Consider the following 17,440-nt stretch of genomic DNA (forward strand, 5'->3'; position numbering starts at 1 on the left):
GTTCCTTTGCCCCTCTAAGATGCATTCAGCCTTTTGTTCTCGGTGAAAACTTTATTCACTCTTAAACGGGGCCCTTTGGGGGCCTGCATGTCCCACTTGCGAAAAAGATTTCTTTCTTCGCTTCTAATTGAATCGTAAAGTTGGCGAAAATGTTTCGAAAAGCTTTACGACAACACTAGGCTGAACTATGCAAGCACAATACTTAACCATTGTTGTCACGTAACAGAGTGAGAGTTTGGTTTATTAAAAATTCATTTCCACGGCTTACCTCCCAGCATCAAGAGCGGGTGAGCAGCGAAAAACTAAGTTCACCGTGGGAATATTTCCGATGACACTTTTGTCGGCTACTCACCGCTGCCGAGTTGAGGGCGGCCATTGTGTTTACCCGAAGCGAACTCAAACAACAATAATGGTGCGATCCAAACAACGGCAACTACAACAATAGGGGAGCTGGTAATTGTTTTGCCAACGACACGACGCGAAATGCATCTTTGAACAGGTTTGAAGAAAGTTTCTTTTGTTTCATAGCATTTTTTTTTTGCAACGGCCTTATGGCTCGGGGGCTGGAAATAATTTAACTTTTCTCACCTCTGGGATATTTGAGGTGCTGGAGAAAAAAATGACAAACACACACACACACACACCCTTGGTCTAGAAGAATGTAAAGCTGTGGACATAAGACTTTTGCTCTATTGTTCGAGAAACGAGTGGGAATGTTTATGGCAGTTTTCACGCCTCTCGACGTAGGGTGGGAGTAGGCCTCGGATAGCACTTGAAAAGAAGTTACATCCTAATAGAGGAAAAGCATTGGTAGGCTTTGTTCGTCCCCTTTTCTTTCACCAGAGGATGTATCCTGAATCTGCTAACGACGTTTACTTTCATTCTACATCAAGTGGAATTGTATCTGGCAGATTTGTGTGTTCATTAACATACACCCAGCCCTTTTTTTAACGGGGTCTTATTTTCCTTTTCTATTTTCTATGTTCAAATAAAGCCAGGTTTGATGCAACTGGTGTCAAAAAATCATAAAAACATCAAAGAAAAATATGGTATATATCTACAGAAATTTTCTAACTTTACCACAGATAACAAAAATTGGAAAAATGTACCCGCGTAAAACAAGGGTTTGGTGTACAATAAAGTTTCGTGTTGTTTTGTCGATTCGTTTAGTGATGACAGAGCAAAAACAAACATCAAGACCGCCATGGTATAAAAACCTGAAGACATAACAAACTCAAATCATCAGAAAACACATCGGGAAGTCGGGAATTTGCATAAATATGATAATTAAGCTCGTTAAAGTTCTCGCAACTTGTCCTGCTGCTAGTTCGTTGCTTCGTGGAAAAACCTCAAGTATCCCTGACGCTATACACTCAACTTTTTCACTCTGTCTCGAATGTTGAAAGGGATTGACACCAGCAAAAACGGACACAAGGCACTTTACTGTGGTGGAAAACGACAACAATACAAGCATGCCATATCGAAGGCGTGCACATTTCACAATGGAATTCTTAATTTTATTGCTTTCGTGCTGGATTCCACCCACCCCTCGCTAGCTCACGCATCGCCTGCTACTCCATCCATGACTATATACGTTCTGGAATCTATGTCAAGCTTTCGTTTTCTTTGCTGTTGTTGTTGAAATTAAATCTTTTTCGTTCCTTGCGCGCTCCCAACTCCGACCTCGGGCCGTCATTTTTTCTTCCGTTCTCAAAGATTCAACCCACAGAAAGTTCACTCCCAGCAGAACGTCTCAATCTCAACTTTTGTTGAACTGTTTTTGTTTGCACTGTCATCATCTACTTGCAGCCGGCCCTAGCGACAAGCAACCCGTAAAAAATGACATTTGAAGAGGGGAAAGCTGCTTGGCAAATAGTCGTAAAAATTATTTCACTCGTGCTTTGCTAATTTGCTCGTTGTCACTAATTATTATTGTTTTTGTCCGGATTATTGTTGTTTTGCCGTCTGATTGTGTCACGTTCCGGGTCATGGGAAATATGTTCGTACGATAAAGTGCAGTAGTTGCTGTTGGTTAGTTTGTGGGACCGGGAATCAGGAGTGGAAGCAGTTCCCATGGAGACGCATGGTAGTTCACTCCGCTGAATCCACAATGGGAAGAAAACTCATGCTTTCAATCAATAGCTCATTACGAGCTTTCAATCGATTGTCTACTTGTTACGCCAATTCAGAGCGCGAACACACTTCCTGCAGTAGTATGCAGACAGTCGCATCCCAGGAATTACAACCACCACATGGTGAAGAATACTAACTAGCTTTGCAAGAACCTGCATTGCATTCGCAATTTGGTTGACGGCAGCGACGGCGACGACGATGATGATAATGATGACGATGATGGAGAATAATTCAGTCAATTGAGTGTCTTCCACTCCACGTGAGTAGGAACAATTGAAAAGAAGTGATGCAGAACTCTGTTTGAAGGAATTTTCAAGTTGCTCATCGTTGCTGCCGTAAATTTTTGTGTTTGGAAGTGCTGAGGAATGAGAACAAGATTACATGCTTATCAGGATGTGAAACTGGTGAAGTTGGCAATTGACCTTTCTGACCTTTCAAGCGCGAAGTTTATTATCCTCACTTTCACGCCAGCCAAAAATGTTGGTTTGTGATTGTTATTCTCACTTCCAGACCATTAGTACCATTAATACTCGTGTATATAGAATGGGCTAGTGACCTGAAAATGTCAGTGTTGACAATAAACATTGAACATAATAACGCGAACACAAGAAAAAGGTGATGTTTGGAAACATTTTCGAAAACTGATTTAGTGGGTTCCCACCACTAAAGCGATGTCGTGACTTTGACCTACGAAGCGAAGTTTTTCTGCAAACCAACTTGTCCACGCACTAGGAATCCTCTTCGATGAGCTCCAACGCCTGGCAACGGCTGAGCGGAATATCCGGAAATGGTCACTGGTTCAGGGTTAAGTTCAGAAAGTTCAAACTCTTTTAGTCTTGAAAAAGACTGATTGATTGGCTTGTGGTTGGCTTCGGTCAGGAGAAAAGAAATGAACTCGTGGCTCTAGAAATTAATTGTATACATATTGAACGGGTGTTATTCGTATAATGGTTCGATTTGTACTGATGTAGGTGAAGTTAGTTTAAATGATCTTTATTTTAGTTTAACTTGGACGATTACCATATAAATTTTTACTAAGTGATTTAATTGCTTTCTTCATCTTTAGGTATGGGCAAAATTCAAAATTTGTTTTACAGAATTAGTCCTAGACTTAGTACACGGTCGACCACCTTGGTGGGATTGGTTTGTTTTGTTTTTAGAATTTGAAGAGAAACTACTTAATACTACTATTTACAGCTTAAAACTAACCTACTCTACTATATACACTTAACCTACTATGTACAAATTGCTTATTAAAGCATGTTCAGAAAGATTGCATTTTTGAATAAATTTAGTTGTCATATCATCAATTTTGGAATCTACTTTGGGAATTTCTGCCTCTTGATGGAGGTCTGCTATTCTTGTGTCGAATGGACGATCTAGGATCATCCTCAACACTCTATTCTGTGCAACCTGGATTTTGTTCCTGTGGGTCTGAGCGCACGATTCCCACACCGGGGCGGCATAGAAGATCGCGGGGGCTATGATCTGTTTGTAAACAGCCAGTTTGTTTTGCCTTGAGAGGCGGGATCTGCGGTAAATGAGCGGATACAAACACCTAACCAAGGCGGAGCACTTAACTAGGGTTTTCTCTATGTGCGAGCGGAACAGGAGCTTCTCATCGAACAACATCCCGAGATAAGTAACATCAGTGGACCACTCGACCCTTGTACCATCCATCATTACGGTACAGGAGGGAGACGGTTTAAGTTTTAATGATTGTCTGTGAAGGAACATGATCGCTTGGGTTTTCGAGGCGTTGATTTTGATTTTCCACGTGGTGGCATAATCAGTAAAGGTGTCAAGGCATCGTTGGAGCTTGTTCGTAATTTCACGAGGCATCCTACCCTTGACGGCTATCGCGGTGTCATCTGCAAACAGAAAGAACACGCAACCGTCTCCTAGAGGAGGGATGTCCGACGTGTAGATGCTGTAAAGCAGTGGTCCCAGCAGACTCCCTTGCGGAACACCTGCTGGGATCGGAAATTGTCCCGAAAGGGAACTATTCAACGACACCCTGAACGACCTTTGCTGGAGATAGTTACGGGTGATTTTCACAAGGTATGGTGGAAAGTTGGAGTTACAAAGCTTGTATATAAGTCCGTCGTGCCAGACATTGTCAAACGCCTTTTCGACGTCTAACAAGGCCATGGCTGTGGACTTGGATACAGCTTTGTTACTTCGGATGTTATTCATCACCCGTACTAGCTGATGATTGGTGGAGTGCCCCTTTCTGAATCCAAACTGTTCCGGAAGGAGAATGTTGCTTTCCTCGACAAACTTGAGCAAACGATTGAGAATGAGTTTCTCGAACAATTTGCTCAGCGCTGAAAGGAGGCTGATTGGTCTGTAGCTTGAAGCTAGCGTTGGGTCCTTCCCGGGTTTGCGGATAGGTATGATTTTCGCTGTCTTCCAGATACTTGGAAAGTAGTGCAGTTCCAAGCATCTGTTGAAGACAGCAGCCAGCAGAGAGTGAACCTTCATGCTGAGATTTTTCAACACTAGGTTGAATATTCCGTCAAACCCGGGGGCCTTCATGTTTTTGGTGCATTTCAGCGCTGAGCAAATCTGTTCCACTGTGATTCTATCCTCCGGAGGGATTGCACAAGGGGAGGAATCAAGGTTGAGTACGCATTGCTCAACCTGAACTTCGAGCGGACTTTGGATGTTGGAGCCAAGCATGTGCGATTTGGCAATATGCTCACCAATCGCATTTGCTTTCTCCTGAGGGGTAATTATGAGCCGATCGTCATCATTTTCATCTTTTAGTGGCGGAATGGGTTTAGGGTGCGTCTTTAAGACCTTGGCAACTTTCCAGAATGGTCTGGAGCGGTCGTCCAGATTCTGGACAAGCCGCCCGAAACTTTCGTTCCGGAGTGAGACCATTCTGGAAGCAATCTCCTTGTTCAGATTGGCCATTTCACGTTTCCTCGCTAGATCTCCAGTCCTCTGAAACTGGCGTCTACGAACATTTCTCAGGCGAATTAAGAGTTGGGTGTGGGAATCAATGGCAATAAACTTACCCCTCACTGGAACTCGTCGGACGCACGCCTCGTCAGCCACGGTTATGGCTTGGTGGAGTACTTCCAACGCTCGGTCGATGTCCTCCACGGAGTCAAGCGGCGGGTTGTCGATGATGTGCCTGTCTACCACGCGTCCAAACTGGGCCCAGTTTACGCGATGGTAGTCCTTGCGCAGGCTTGGAGCAGCAGCTACGTTGTATCCCAGTTCAGCCACCACCGGTTGATGGTCGGAGCTGAGTTCGTTTAAGGCTACCGGCTTGGACAAGCCGGTATTTGAAAGAAACAGGTCTAGCGTCGATGGGTTGCCTGCCGGTGAGATGAATGTTGGCTCGTCCGAGAACCAAACGGAGTACAGCCCATGCTGCGAATGGTCGAACAGCAGACGACCGTTCTGGTTCTGCTGGTAGTTCCGCCATGCCTCATGACGAGCATTCAGATCTCCTCCAACAACGAAGCGGGAACCGGTACGGGTGATGGTGGACAGGTCCTTCTTAAATTTAGCCGCTAGTCCACTACTGGCGGCACACTGTCGAGGGCAGTAGACGGCGATGAGCTGGACGTATCCAGTCGACGACTCCACCTCCACACCAAGGGCCTCGATGATAGAGGTGCGGATATGGGACAGAGTGTGGTATTTTATTCCTTTCTTGACGACGACCGCAACACCACCCCCCCTGGAGGTGGTGCGATCAAGCCGGATAATGTTGTGGTCAGGCAACCAGAAGCTGTCGCCGGACTTTAGATGGGTCTCGGTTAGAAGGCCCACGTCGATGCTGTGCTTGCGGAGGAAGTCGGCAAGCTCAATCTCTTTTGCTCTTACAGAGCAAGCATTCCAGGTGACGATAGTTAGCGGTTTAGACGCCATACTGGATGATGAACTTACCGAGCACCTGGATCTGTTCGGGCTTATTGCGGCACTTACGAAGAGCCCCGGACATGTTGACGAAAATTTCCATCAGTTCATCCGCTGAGAACAGATCGGGGTTGTTGTTTTGCGCTGTTGGTTGTCTCCAGAATCCAGGGGGGGATGGAGAGCTTTGGCCAGCAAAATCACCGGAAGCTTCTTGAGGGGGGGCGGGTTGCACCCGCGAATTCGCTTGCCTTTGCTGGGGAGCACGAAGAGGCGGAAAATCCTCCGTCCTGAATGCTGGGGTTTTGTCCTTCTTGCGTCCTGGTTGATTGTTGCTTGACGCCTGCTTTCGGATGCGTTTGAAGTCCTCGCGTTTGGAGCACAGTCTGTCGGAACCTTGATGTGCACCACCACAGTTAGCGCATTTTATCGCCACGGCTCCATCCGCAGGGCAGTTGGAAGTGGCGTGTTCTTGTGCGCAGTTGCTGCAGCGTGGCTTGATGTTGCAGTTGCGGGTACCGTGTCCAAAATTGAGGCACCTCATACACTGCGTTACGTCACGATGGCCGCCACGGTATGGCTCCCACCGTACGATGATGGAGCAGATTGATCGGATGGCTTGTAGCGCATTGAGCGTCACCGTCCCTTTCTGGAAGTGCACCAGGAAAAGACAATCCGGGTACGTCTTCACGTTTTCGTCTCTCCTTGTCATTCGGAAGACAGCGATTGGGGCAAGCTTGTACCGGTTGATTTCAGCTTCGACCATCTTGGGGTCGAAGTTTGGTAGACCCCTGATGACTACCTTGAAGGGCTTCTCACCGGGGATGTCGTGCGTGAAGAATTCCGCCTTGGTATCCTTCAGATATTTCACGGCCACTTCGTACTCCGCTTTTGTTCGGAGCATCACCTTGGTGCCGATCCTGCCGAGCTTAAACTCAGCTGCAACGCCCAGCGATGAAAGATCGCCAATCAGCGTGTTGAGTGGTACTTGCTTCACCACCAGTGGAGGAAGCTTGATTTTCACCGCACTCGGGGTGGCAGCAGTTTCGTTGTCGACGGCGTCGCCGAAATCACCAATGACGCTGACGTTCGTCGCGGTGGCATCGTCCCGTCCACTCGCACCATCGGACTGGCCTCGATTTTTCTTCCTCTTCTTTGACCGCTTCACCGTGGCTGAGGTGGTATTCCCTACATCGGTGGGAAGAGTAGCGTACCTATTCGAAATAGGTACACTCAAGCTACCCTCACCGCTGTTCTTCTTCTCCGTTTTCTCTCGGAGCCTGCTCCGGGAGCGCTGTCTTCCCATCACACGAAGCGACCGACACTACTGACGACGCGATTAAACTGCGAATGTTTGGAACAAACTAGAAACTTTAGAACAACTCGACAGAGCGAGCAAAGACCGAACTGTACTGCTTGACGTACAAGCAGAGAATGCTGAGAGCACACTGTGGAATCGATGTAGGTGAAGTTTGGTGCCGGTACTTTTATACCTACCGACTCGATCGAGAGTGATCGAGCCGGGAGGATATTCCTAGGTGATGTAGCTGCTTGGATATTCCTAGGTGATGTAGCTGCTTGTGTATTCCTGGAGTGTAGAGCGAAATACAATTCTGTGCGGCGTGTGGGTACAATACATTTAGATTTCTGCTTGTTCTGTGTCGCTTGTGCAGTGGTATCTCGGACCATCGCGTTGTCCGCGACATACCGGCCACCATGAAAAATGTGTTTCATTAAATTTAACAATAAATTCACTTCTTAACTAATACTTCACAATCAATCATCTGGGTCGTCAGGGCCACCAGGCACTTCGCCGGAAGTGGAGGTGGAACTTGCGTCATCGTCGATGGGAAGTAGGCAGATCTTTACGATCGGTCGGTCGAAGACTGCGCCGGATGCCAGTCTGACGGTCACCACACGGACGAGACCATCGGCGCCGGGATGGACGTTTTCGATTCGACCCATGCTCCACCTGAGCGGTGGTAGGTTGTCCTCCTTCAGGAGTACCAGCTTGCCGACCAGAACATTCGGCTGCCGGTAGTAGTGCTTCGTACGCTGCTGCAGTTGATGAAGGTAGTCCGTCGACCAGAGTTTCCAAAAGGTTTGGGTTCTGCGCTGCACCTCCTGCCAAAGCGAAAGTCGGTTGTTGGGAACTTGGGCAAGGTCGGGCTCCGGGATTGATTGGAGAGCTGATCCGACCAGAAAGTGTCCCGGTGTGAGGGCTTCCGTGTCACTTGGGTCTTCAGATAGGGCGATCAGTGGCCGAGAGTTGAGACAGCTCTCTATCTGGCAGAGGATGGTACACATTACATCGCTTGACAGGGATTTCAAGCCGACGACTCACCGAAAGTGATGCTTGAAAGCCTTGACTGCGGCCTCCCAAAGGCCGCCGAATGTCGGAGCGTTCGCGGGGATGAAGTTGAACTGGATGGATGATTCAGCGCAGAACGATGCTATCTTCAGTCGTAGTTGTTGGTCGTTGAGTTGCTTGCAGAGGTCTCGGAGTTCCCTGTCTGCGCCCTTGAAGTTGGTGGCATTGTCACAGAACAGAGCGATTGGCTTGCCTCGCCGTGCAACGAACCGTTTCAACGTTGCGTTGAAGGTTTCGGAGCTGTGATCGCCAACCAATTCAAGGTGTACGGCCTTCGTAGCCATACATACGAATACAGCGACGTATGCTCGGATCGGTGGAGCTGGTTTCGTTCGACGTACTGGTACCTTCAGCCAAACGGGACCACAGAAGTCAACGCCCGTGTTGAGGAACGCACGGGTCGGAGTGATGCGAACTTTCGGAAGTTGGCCCATCAGCTGGTGTTCTGCTTGTGGTCGTGTGCGGTAACAACGCAAGCAGGATTTGACGTGTCTCCGTGCCAGGTTACGGAGGTTTAATGGCCAATATTGTTCACGGATGTGTGCGATCATCGCACGCGGTCCAGCGTGGAGAAGCTGCTTGTGCACCGAATCAACGAGCAGTGAAGTGAACGGATGCGCTGCAGGCAAAAGCATTGGATGCTTGCGCGTGAACGAGTATGAAGAGTGGTTCAGCCGGCCACCGACCAGAAGTACATCATCGTGGATGAAGGGATTCAAGGTACGTAATGGGGATTTCTTGAGATCCGCTTCGCATCTGGCCTGAAGCATAGCGATTTCTTGGCTGAAGCACTCATTTTGCACAACTTTCACAAGGCCTTCTTGTGCTTGAAGGAGTTCTGCTGAGGTAAGGTACGGAATAGATTGTAGGTGGAATCCAGCGAGCTTGGCCCGACAGTACCGCACAAATCTGCGGCAATATGCAGCGATGCGGGTGAGTCTCGTTAGTGACGAGTAGCGGGTGAACAGTGTGCGGTCGGGAGCTTCGGTGGATCGAGTGACGGCTGCAAGCGTACGAAGCTTCACCTCGAGAACTTCGGGAGGAAATTCACAGGCGTCTTGGACTGGAAACATACTTGGCCACTCCGCTGGATCGGACGTTAACCACGGTGGACCCTTCCACCATAGTGCGTTGTTGACGAGCTCACAGGGATCGACACCCCTCGAGATGAGATCGGCCGGGTTCTCCAGACCGGCGACGTGATTCCAAGTGCCTCCTTCAGTGAGTCGCTGCACCTCCGCGACACGATTTGCCACGAAAGTGTTGTAGTTGGACGGTGGGTTGTACAGCCAGTGGAGAGTGATTGAAGAGTCAGACCAAAAATAAGCATTAGCATTTATGTTGAGGCTTAACATAACAGTTTGGTACAGTTGGCTGAGGATGACAGCAGAGCAGAGCTCTAGACGGGGAATAAGGTTTGGATAGAAGATACTCGGGATTTGGCGGTTAGGAGACGGGTTGTGACGACACCACTTCTTCCGACACTTCTCAAGTAGATGCATGCTCCGTAAGCATTTTGAGATGTATCGCAAAACCCATGAAGTTGCACGTTGTCTCCGGCGCCTGGAGCTTTGACCAAACGAGAGATGGAAAATGTTCCTAGAGCAGCCAGACCAAGTCTGTAGTCTTCCCACACGGTACAGAGTGCATTGGGAAGCTCTTCGTCCCAGCTTAGTTTCAACTTCCAAAGTTGTTGGACAAACACTTTGGCTGTGATGATCACCGGACCCAAGATACCCAATGGGTCGAAGAGTTTGGACATCTCGGAGACCAGGATTCGTTTCGTGAACGGATTATCAGATAATCGCTCAGGAACTTTGAACCGGAAGGTATCCGATTCAGGGTGCCACAGCAGACCGAGTGTGCTGACGGAGCCTTGGATGTCATCAACTGCTACAATCGGCCTATCATCCTTCAGGTTGTCCGGGATGTGTGACAACGCTTCGGACGAATTCGACGACCACTTTCGAAGTTCGAACCCTGCGGACGCAAGGATGCTCTGCACTCCAGAATGCAGCTGCGTTGCTTCTTCCACAGTGTCAGCACCGCTGAGGAAATCGTCCACGTAGAAAGCCTTACCGATTCGTGCTGCAGCATCGGTTTCGCTCGCCGAGTGATCGTAGGACAATTGCTGTAGACACCGAGTAGCTAGATACGGCGCACATGCGGTGCCGTATGTTACCGTGGTCAGCTCGTAGGGATGGACGTGTGAATCAGTCCTGCTTTGCCAGTAAACGAGCTGGAGACGCCTATCGTCAGGATGTACCCTCATCTGGCGATATATCTTGGTTACATCTGCAACTAAAGCCACTTCGTACATGCAGAACCTGATGACGATAGCATATAATGCATCCTGAACAGTCGGTCCCACCATAAGGCAATCATTGAGAGAGATTCCCGTAGAAGACTTGCTGGACCCATCGAAAACCACTCTGCACTTAGTGTGTGCCTACAAGATTCTGTCACAGGTGTGCCGATGGATGTGCTCAAGCTGTGCCGAAAATACTTTCAGCACACTGTGCTGAGTGACTTACTCCTTGTGGAGTGATGCCAAATATAATATAATATGGGCCATTGATAACACACTGATATGTTTTTACACGAAAATGTGTAATGGTGTATGTGACTTTACTCCTCAACCATAACCGTTATTCTCCATGTACAGTGCGATGACACTTGAGTAAAGTAGTAGTAGTGAGTTAGCAAAGCTGACTGAAATTACAATGCACTATTTATTTACCATTATTTATAAACGGATGATGGATCTTATGGTTGCTGCAACCGGAAAGGATTAAGAAATTTGAAATTATTCAGCTGATGGTATATTTCTTTTCAGGCAGCCCTTATCAAACGAGCAACAGCATCGTCTTTAGATTGAGATTCCGATTATTCATCCCACCCATCAAAGCATAATTTTAAAGTAATTTTACTAAAATACTCTCTCATCACGCACCAGCAGCAGCAGCAGCAAAAACTGAGTGGCTAATCCCATGTTGTCGCGTCGTTCCAACGCCATTTCCCTGCCTGAGCCCAACAATTACGGATCAACAAAGCGACAAAAGAGTAATTAACATTTAAACAACCTTGTTTGTCGCCCGGTGCCCATCACGGTACGTAAATTTCCACTGTGAGAACAGCCGAAAGAGGGAGGAAAAGCAGAAAAATAACGGTAAAAGGCCAGGGACAAATTCCGGAAAATGTGGAACACAAAAAGTCTAATGGTCGATAGAGGAAATAAAAAAGGACCTCCAACAACGGGGTAGACTGAGGCTGGACATCAACAACAACAAAATCAGTGGTGGTGCTGCGGGTGGTGGAACATAAATTCTACAATTAAAATGAAATTTTCACTTCCCATTCACTGCCTGCGTGAGCGTGAGTAAAAAGGTTTCACCGTTTGAGTGGGTGCCGAAGTAGGCGTTCAGGGGGAAAAAAGGTTTTTGTCCGTTTGCTATTGACAGTCCCAGTTGGCGTCGTCGTCGGTGGCAACAGCTGTGCGGTATTGTTTGTATGAAATGAGTGTGTGTGTGTGTGAGAGTAAACGTGTAAAAGTTGGGTTTTGTCTTTGTCGTGTTTTATTTTCCAGATGACGACGGTGAGAACGATAATTAATTGATTCTACAGGTGGTCCCCGGTGAAGTTATTGAAGCTACTCTAATATTTTAAATTGAAATTGAAATTGCAATGCAATTATCCGAAAAGCCATTTTCCAGGACAATCCAGCTTACTGGCGTGCCTAGAGGTGTAGGAAACTTTGTTTTACCGTTAATCCCATCTATTCGAAAAAACCATTTACACTTGTAATTAAACTGTGGGAAAATTATGCCAAACTTGGGCAAGAGAAAATTATAGCCGTACCGCTTCTCTAACCGACTTTTTCGTGTTAAATGGAAGTTGTTCGCTTTTCGAGGGAAAGTTTTATTATTCCCTCTTCGGAGGAGCACTTTTCCAGAGCCAAGCCAAGGATGAGGCACAGGAAAAACTTGTCCTGAAATCAGACAAGTCGAAAGTTTTAAGTAAAATCCCCCTCGCAGCGCACTTCCCTCTGCTACCCCCTTTGGCGGTGATGGCATGTGAGTGTATAACTTAAAATTTTCACCCGAATTTTTCGCTCAAGTAGGCTACGACAACGAGCTATCCCGTTGAAATCTAGCATGTTTCTACAGTGGAATTTCTCAGCCTACCTCATCGCAATCCGACCCCGAAAAGTGCACAATGATCATGACGAGGCACGGCGTGAAAAGATTAAGTTTTTCGAAACAAGCACTTTCATCGTCATGCCAGCCACGGGAATGAAACTTCCTGTCGCGCGAGGGAAAGCCATTACTTGGTCCTGGAGTTTTTCAGGCGTGAAATGCAGGTCTTGTCCTTCCCCAAAGGGAACGTCAAATGGTTTTCTACGTTAAATTGGTTACGGTAATGGTTTCTTGTCTGGAGGGTCTTGTTGTTGGGGTTCTAGAAATTTCCCCAATGCCAGTTTCTAATTGGGTAAGGTTTCAAACGGGAATGGGCAAACATTCGAGCAACTTCCTCTGCCACACCCCCACCCTTGGAAAACATTCTTTACACTTTTCACTTTGTTTGTGTACTTCATGAAAATCCAAGCACCAGAAAACAATTCCACTCGTGCAAGTGATTCAAAGATTACTCAAACAGTAAGTAACCTAACCTCTCTCATCGACTGACGTGTTCCAACTGCCTTGTTGAATGCTGCCACCATCATCACCAGCATAGAAGCAAGTTAAAAAAAAACACAACAGTAGAACATTTCAATTAATATTTCAAACAACACATAATGAAGTTGTTTCCGCAGTACCCCCCCAACTCGCGGATCGCTGTGTACACCGATAAGCTGTGTGAAGAAGGACGACTTCCCTGTGGGTCGTCATTTTTCTTTCCTTGCCGCTGCAATCACACACACATCCGACTGGTTGTACCATTAGCTCCCTCTACCTCAGCAGCCTAGTCAGCGCCTACTGCGCGCGTGAACTTTGGATTATGTACTCTGTTGACGACGATGACGGTCCAAGCTGGTGGAAAAAATAGCGGAACACAGCAAGTGTTCGACGAGGAAATTTGCTTATTAACGTCACGTACAATCCGACGAGGCTTTACACGTAGTTTTTGACATGTTTTCATGCTGGTAACGGGAGGGGGTGGTGAACGGGAAAGGGGGAGTTTGTTTTACCGAGGTTGAACAAGGGAGAGGGTGGATTGGTAGACGAGAGAAATATTTTCTTCCACGATTTATTTGCGCTCTTTCCGGCAACATGAATCGAGTAGGAAGTTGAAAATTCAAATTTTTCCAATAAAAAGCAATGAAGGCGAACTTTGTGCTTACCAGTTGTGAGCAATATTTATTTGAAAAGTTATCGATCGATAAAAAATGAGTAGTTCCAATCTTTCCGATATGATCTTAAATGATAAAATTGTTGTAATTGTGTAACATGGAAAAAGTGTTTAACTGGCTACTTAGCTTATGGAATATTTTATATGTTTAACCGCCCTTTCACGCTAACTGACGAATCGATTTCGAGACAACCAGAAGTCAGATAACAATGTACATACAGTATCGTAAATTGTTACAGTTTAAGTCAACATCGCATATAAGTATGACATACATCGTATTATGTTTAAATTAAATCGTATAGAATGCAAATCAAATGCAATCAAATGCAAGTTATCAAGTTTTGGGTTTTCGCTCAATACTCCTATGCGTCGTGACGAGAGGATGACCATGCGTCGTGACGAGAGGATGACGATTACTGACATTTTATGAATCCCGGGATTCGGAAATAGGGGAAATGGCTCTTATGTTGGCCTATGGATCTAAGATTGGGCCCATCGCTAAAAGTCTGCTATTTATAAATTTTTATCTAGATGAACGCGTCATTGGGAAGGTACTAATGGATATTTTTGGTCGCTATTGAAAATTTAGTCGATTGATGAATGTATGTATGGGCCCAAATTAGGGACATTTAGGCCGACATTACATACATTACCCCTACAACATTAGACTTCCCCGGCAATACAAACTAAAAAAAAAAACAATTTAAATTAATTTTTATTTTATCGCTGATTAGATAGCAACTACAAGATCAACTTTTAATCCTTGCTTCAAGTTAAAACAGTCTGATGACTTTTGCTGATATCACTTACTTACGATTTTATGGATCGTCTTTTCGAAAATTTGCTTTGTTATAGCAGCAAGTCGAAGAATTCCCCCCCCCCCCCCCACCTTACACGCAAATAACTTCGAGTATTGATTAGGTCTTGAAATGAAATATTCCCAGCGACATTGAATACAACAACAAACGATAATGACAGATAAGACAGTAGAACATCTCTAATTTAAATCAATATTTAAAGTAGAGTCTGTTTAATCCGATTGTGTGGTAAATTATAGAAAATAATCATAAGGAGTGCCTAACAACCTATTCGGGTTATCACCCAACAATATGTGGTATTGTAAAACGATTTGTGGTATCTTGCATGTATGGTGCTCGTTCAATAAATTGGCAATAAATTGAATTTCCCGGAAAAGGTAGGGAAAATCCTGGTAATCGGGAATGGTTAAAGTGGTTGATCACCCTCTAGTCGTGACCATGTTACAGTCGCTATAAATCAATGGAGACGCATGGTAGTCTAATATTATGTTCTTATTATTGTATTTTTTTAAAAGTATTATTAATTACCTTACATTTTATATTTTGATCTTTAAAATATGCCCAGTGGTTCAAAAGTTATGAATTTTTGAAAAAAAATCATTGATAAAATAAAATAAAAAAGATATGGGTCTTAAATTTTGCGATAAGGAACAAAACTTCAATTTTTTGTGAATTATGAGAACCACTGTATCGATGTGCTATGAATGGCTGTATGTTTGTGTATCACAGCAACAACTTTGAACATAAGTGCATTCTGGTTGTCTGGATTTTGTTTTTCCCTCTTCGAATTCAATAAAACTTCACCTTATTGTTTACTAGGGGCAATGAACCATGTTTGTGCTGAAATTCGGCCATTTTTACACTCGCCTAATTTGCCAAAATATCGTGAACCCCCGTTAATCTGAATGACGCTTCGTGCATACTAACGGGGTTCATTTTTAATTGGAACTTCTAGTAACCCTATGACCAACAGAACAGCGAGTTTCCGGTATCCTTATTTGCTGTTTTGTTTTAATTCTGTGGTCCGTTTCGCATCGTTTCATTTCACTTTACTCCGTTCCATGTGCTAAATGAATTTTGCGAAATGTTTAGCTTGCACGGCGTGCAGATAAGCGGGGTTCAAAATAAAAAGTGAATTATTAAGAACGATCAGATTACCGGGGGTTCACGGTACTGTATTCGATATTCTTCAATAAATCATAGCACAAAATAAACGTGTCTATTCGGAATGACGTCTGAGACAAAGTTCTAAGAACCTGGTTTTACCATTTCAGAAAAAAAAACTCCAATTTGTGATTTTTAATCACAAAATTTCAACAAAAAATGATAAAACTGTTAAAGCTTCAGTACATTTTTCAAACTCTTCGCAGTATTCCTCAGAAATACTTTCAAAAATTCCCGAAGAGTTCACTGCAAAATTAACTTTTCTGCAAAAGACACAATGAACACTTAAAAATTTACCAACGTCGTAGAACGTTTAGCCAAATTTTTGAACTTTTTTTACGCAATACAGTAATGCCCCGTTTTTGTCAGCCCCTTGATGAATTTAGGGCTGACAAAAACGGGACACTGACAAAATCGGGACATTTTTTTTTCGCTTAATTTTTTTAACATAATATCTTTAAATGCTGTTTGATAATGCTAGATTTATGTTTTAGGAATCATTCAATATATACGAGCCCATTTAGGGGGGCGGGGGGAGCTGGAATTTCAAACCTTTCGTAAGTATCATATAAGGAAAGACATTCTTACATTGATGGTGTGGAGGGGGGGGGGGGGGGTGGCTAAATGGACTTAGGTAAGAATGGAATGGGCGCTCAATGCATATGTGGTGAAGCATTTTCTGTAAGAACAACAATAATAATACATAGTGCATAATAAAGACTTGCACTAGGGGTAAATATCTCACTCTAAACTTTTTATATCTCGCGTTATACTTAGAAAGTTCTTACAAATACCTAAGATACCTGGAAATACTTAAAAATACTTAACCTTTATTTTGCATTAGGTTGTTACCATCGTTGCTAAACACATTTTAGTTGTTTATTTATCGGATGTCGTCAAGGATTTTGTGTGAATATTTGAAAACTGCAGTGTTAATATTTTTAACTATTTTAAATGTTTCGTTTTGTTTTGTAGGCATCAAGATATAGTCTTCGAATAAGAGAAGATCATTGCAAAAATGATTCACCTATAAAGTAAAGGGCGGAAGAATCGTCAACGGTGGAAAAAACAGCCGCTGATTATTTCTCCAATTTAGAAACGAATTGCATCATTTTCACATTATACCTCACTATTAAATATGTCACACTTTGATGCGCATTTAGCATGATCCGCTCGACATGTTACAGGAAGAAGTCAGGTTTTATATACTTTTTTAAAGTTATGATCCGGCCATGTATCACTATTTTAAGACTATTAAGGACCACCCACATTAGATCCGTTTGCGTTGCGTTAGCTGTCACTTCGCCGCAACGCGTCCGATCCGGATCTAATGTGCGTGGGCCTTTAGGACTATCGAATCTGAATAAGAAGTTGAGGAGGTTTTCCACACCATTCGCTTTTTACTTGTTGCCGAGCTTGTGGTATCTGGACAGTCGCATCTTGTAGCTTCCCACCGAACGTGTTTATTCTGCCGTAAAGTACCATAATTCTGCGCAGGCCTAATTCCGGGCTCTTTTGAAAATTTCTAAAATAATTGGAAATTGCATATAATTTGAATTGAATTGAACATGATGGTAGGTTGGTTAGTTGTCTTTATTAAGGAGATTTTCAGCCAGACGCTGGTTCATCTCCGGCGATGATGGTAGGTATTAACTACTTGTGCATGGTAAAAATATAAATTTAGATAAAACTGTAAAATACTGCAAAATTTTAGCGAAATGCACGGAATTAA

General features: G+C 44.7%; 1 protein-coding gene across 1 annotated transcript; it reads right to left on the bottom strand.

Moving 5' to 3' along the window:
- Positions 1-8,346: 8,346 nt before the first annotated feature.
- Positions 8,347-9,510, bottom strand: LOC135712582 (uncharacterized). The gene has a single exon (XM_065235538.1). The coding sequence runs from the start codon at positions 9,448-9,450 to the stop codon at positions 8,347-8,349; it is 1,104 nt and encodes a 367-aa protein (XP_065091610.1). The 5' UTR covers positions 9,451-9,510.
- Positions 9,511-17,440: the final 7,930 nt, after the last annotated feature.

Source organism: Ochlerotatus camptorhynchus, unplaced genomic scaffold, assembly GCF_037179485.1.
Source record: "Ochlerotatus camptorhynchus isolate MF236.1 unplaced genomic scaffold, CSIRO-AGI_Acam_v1.1 ptg000493l, whole genome shotgun sequence".
Taxonomy (NCBI): domain Eukaryota; kingdom Metazoa; phylum Arthropoda; class Insecta; order Diptera; family Culicidae; genus Ochlerotatus; species Ochlerotatus camptorhynchus.

Coding starts and splice junctions, on each gene's coding strand:
- LOC135712582 (XM_065235538.1), bottom strand. CDS start 9,450: ATGTTTCCAGTCCAAGACGCCTGTGAATTTCCTCCCGAAGTTCTCGAG.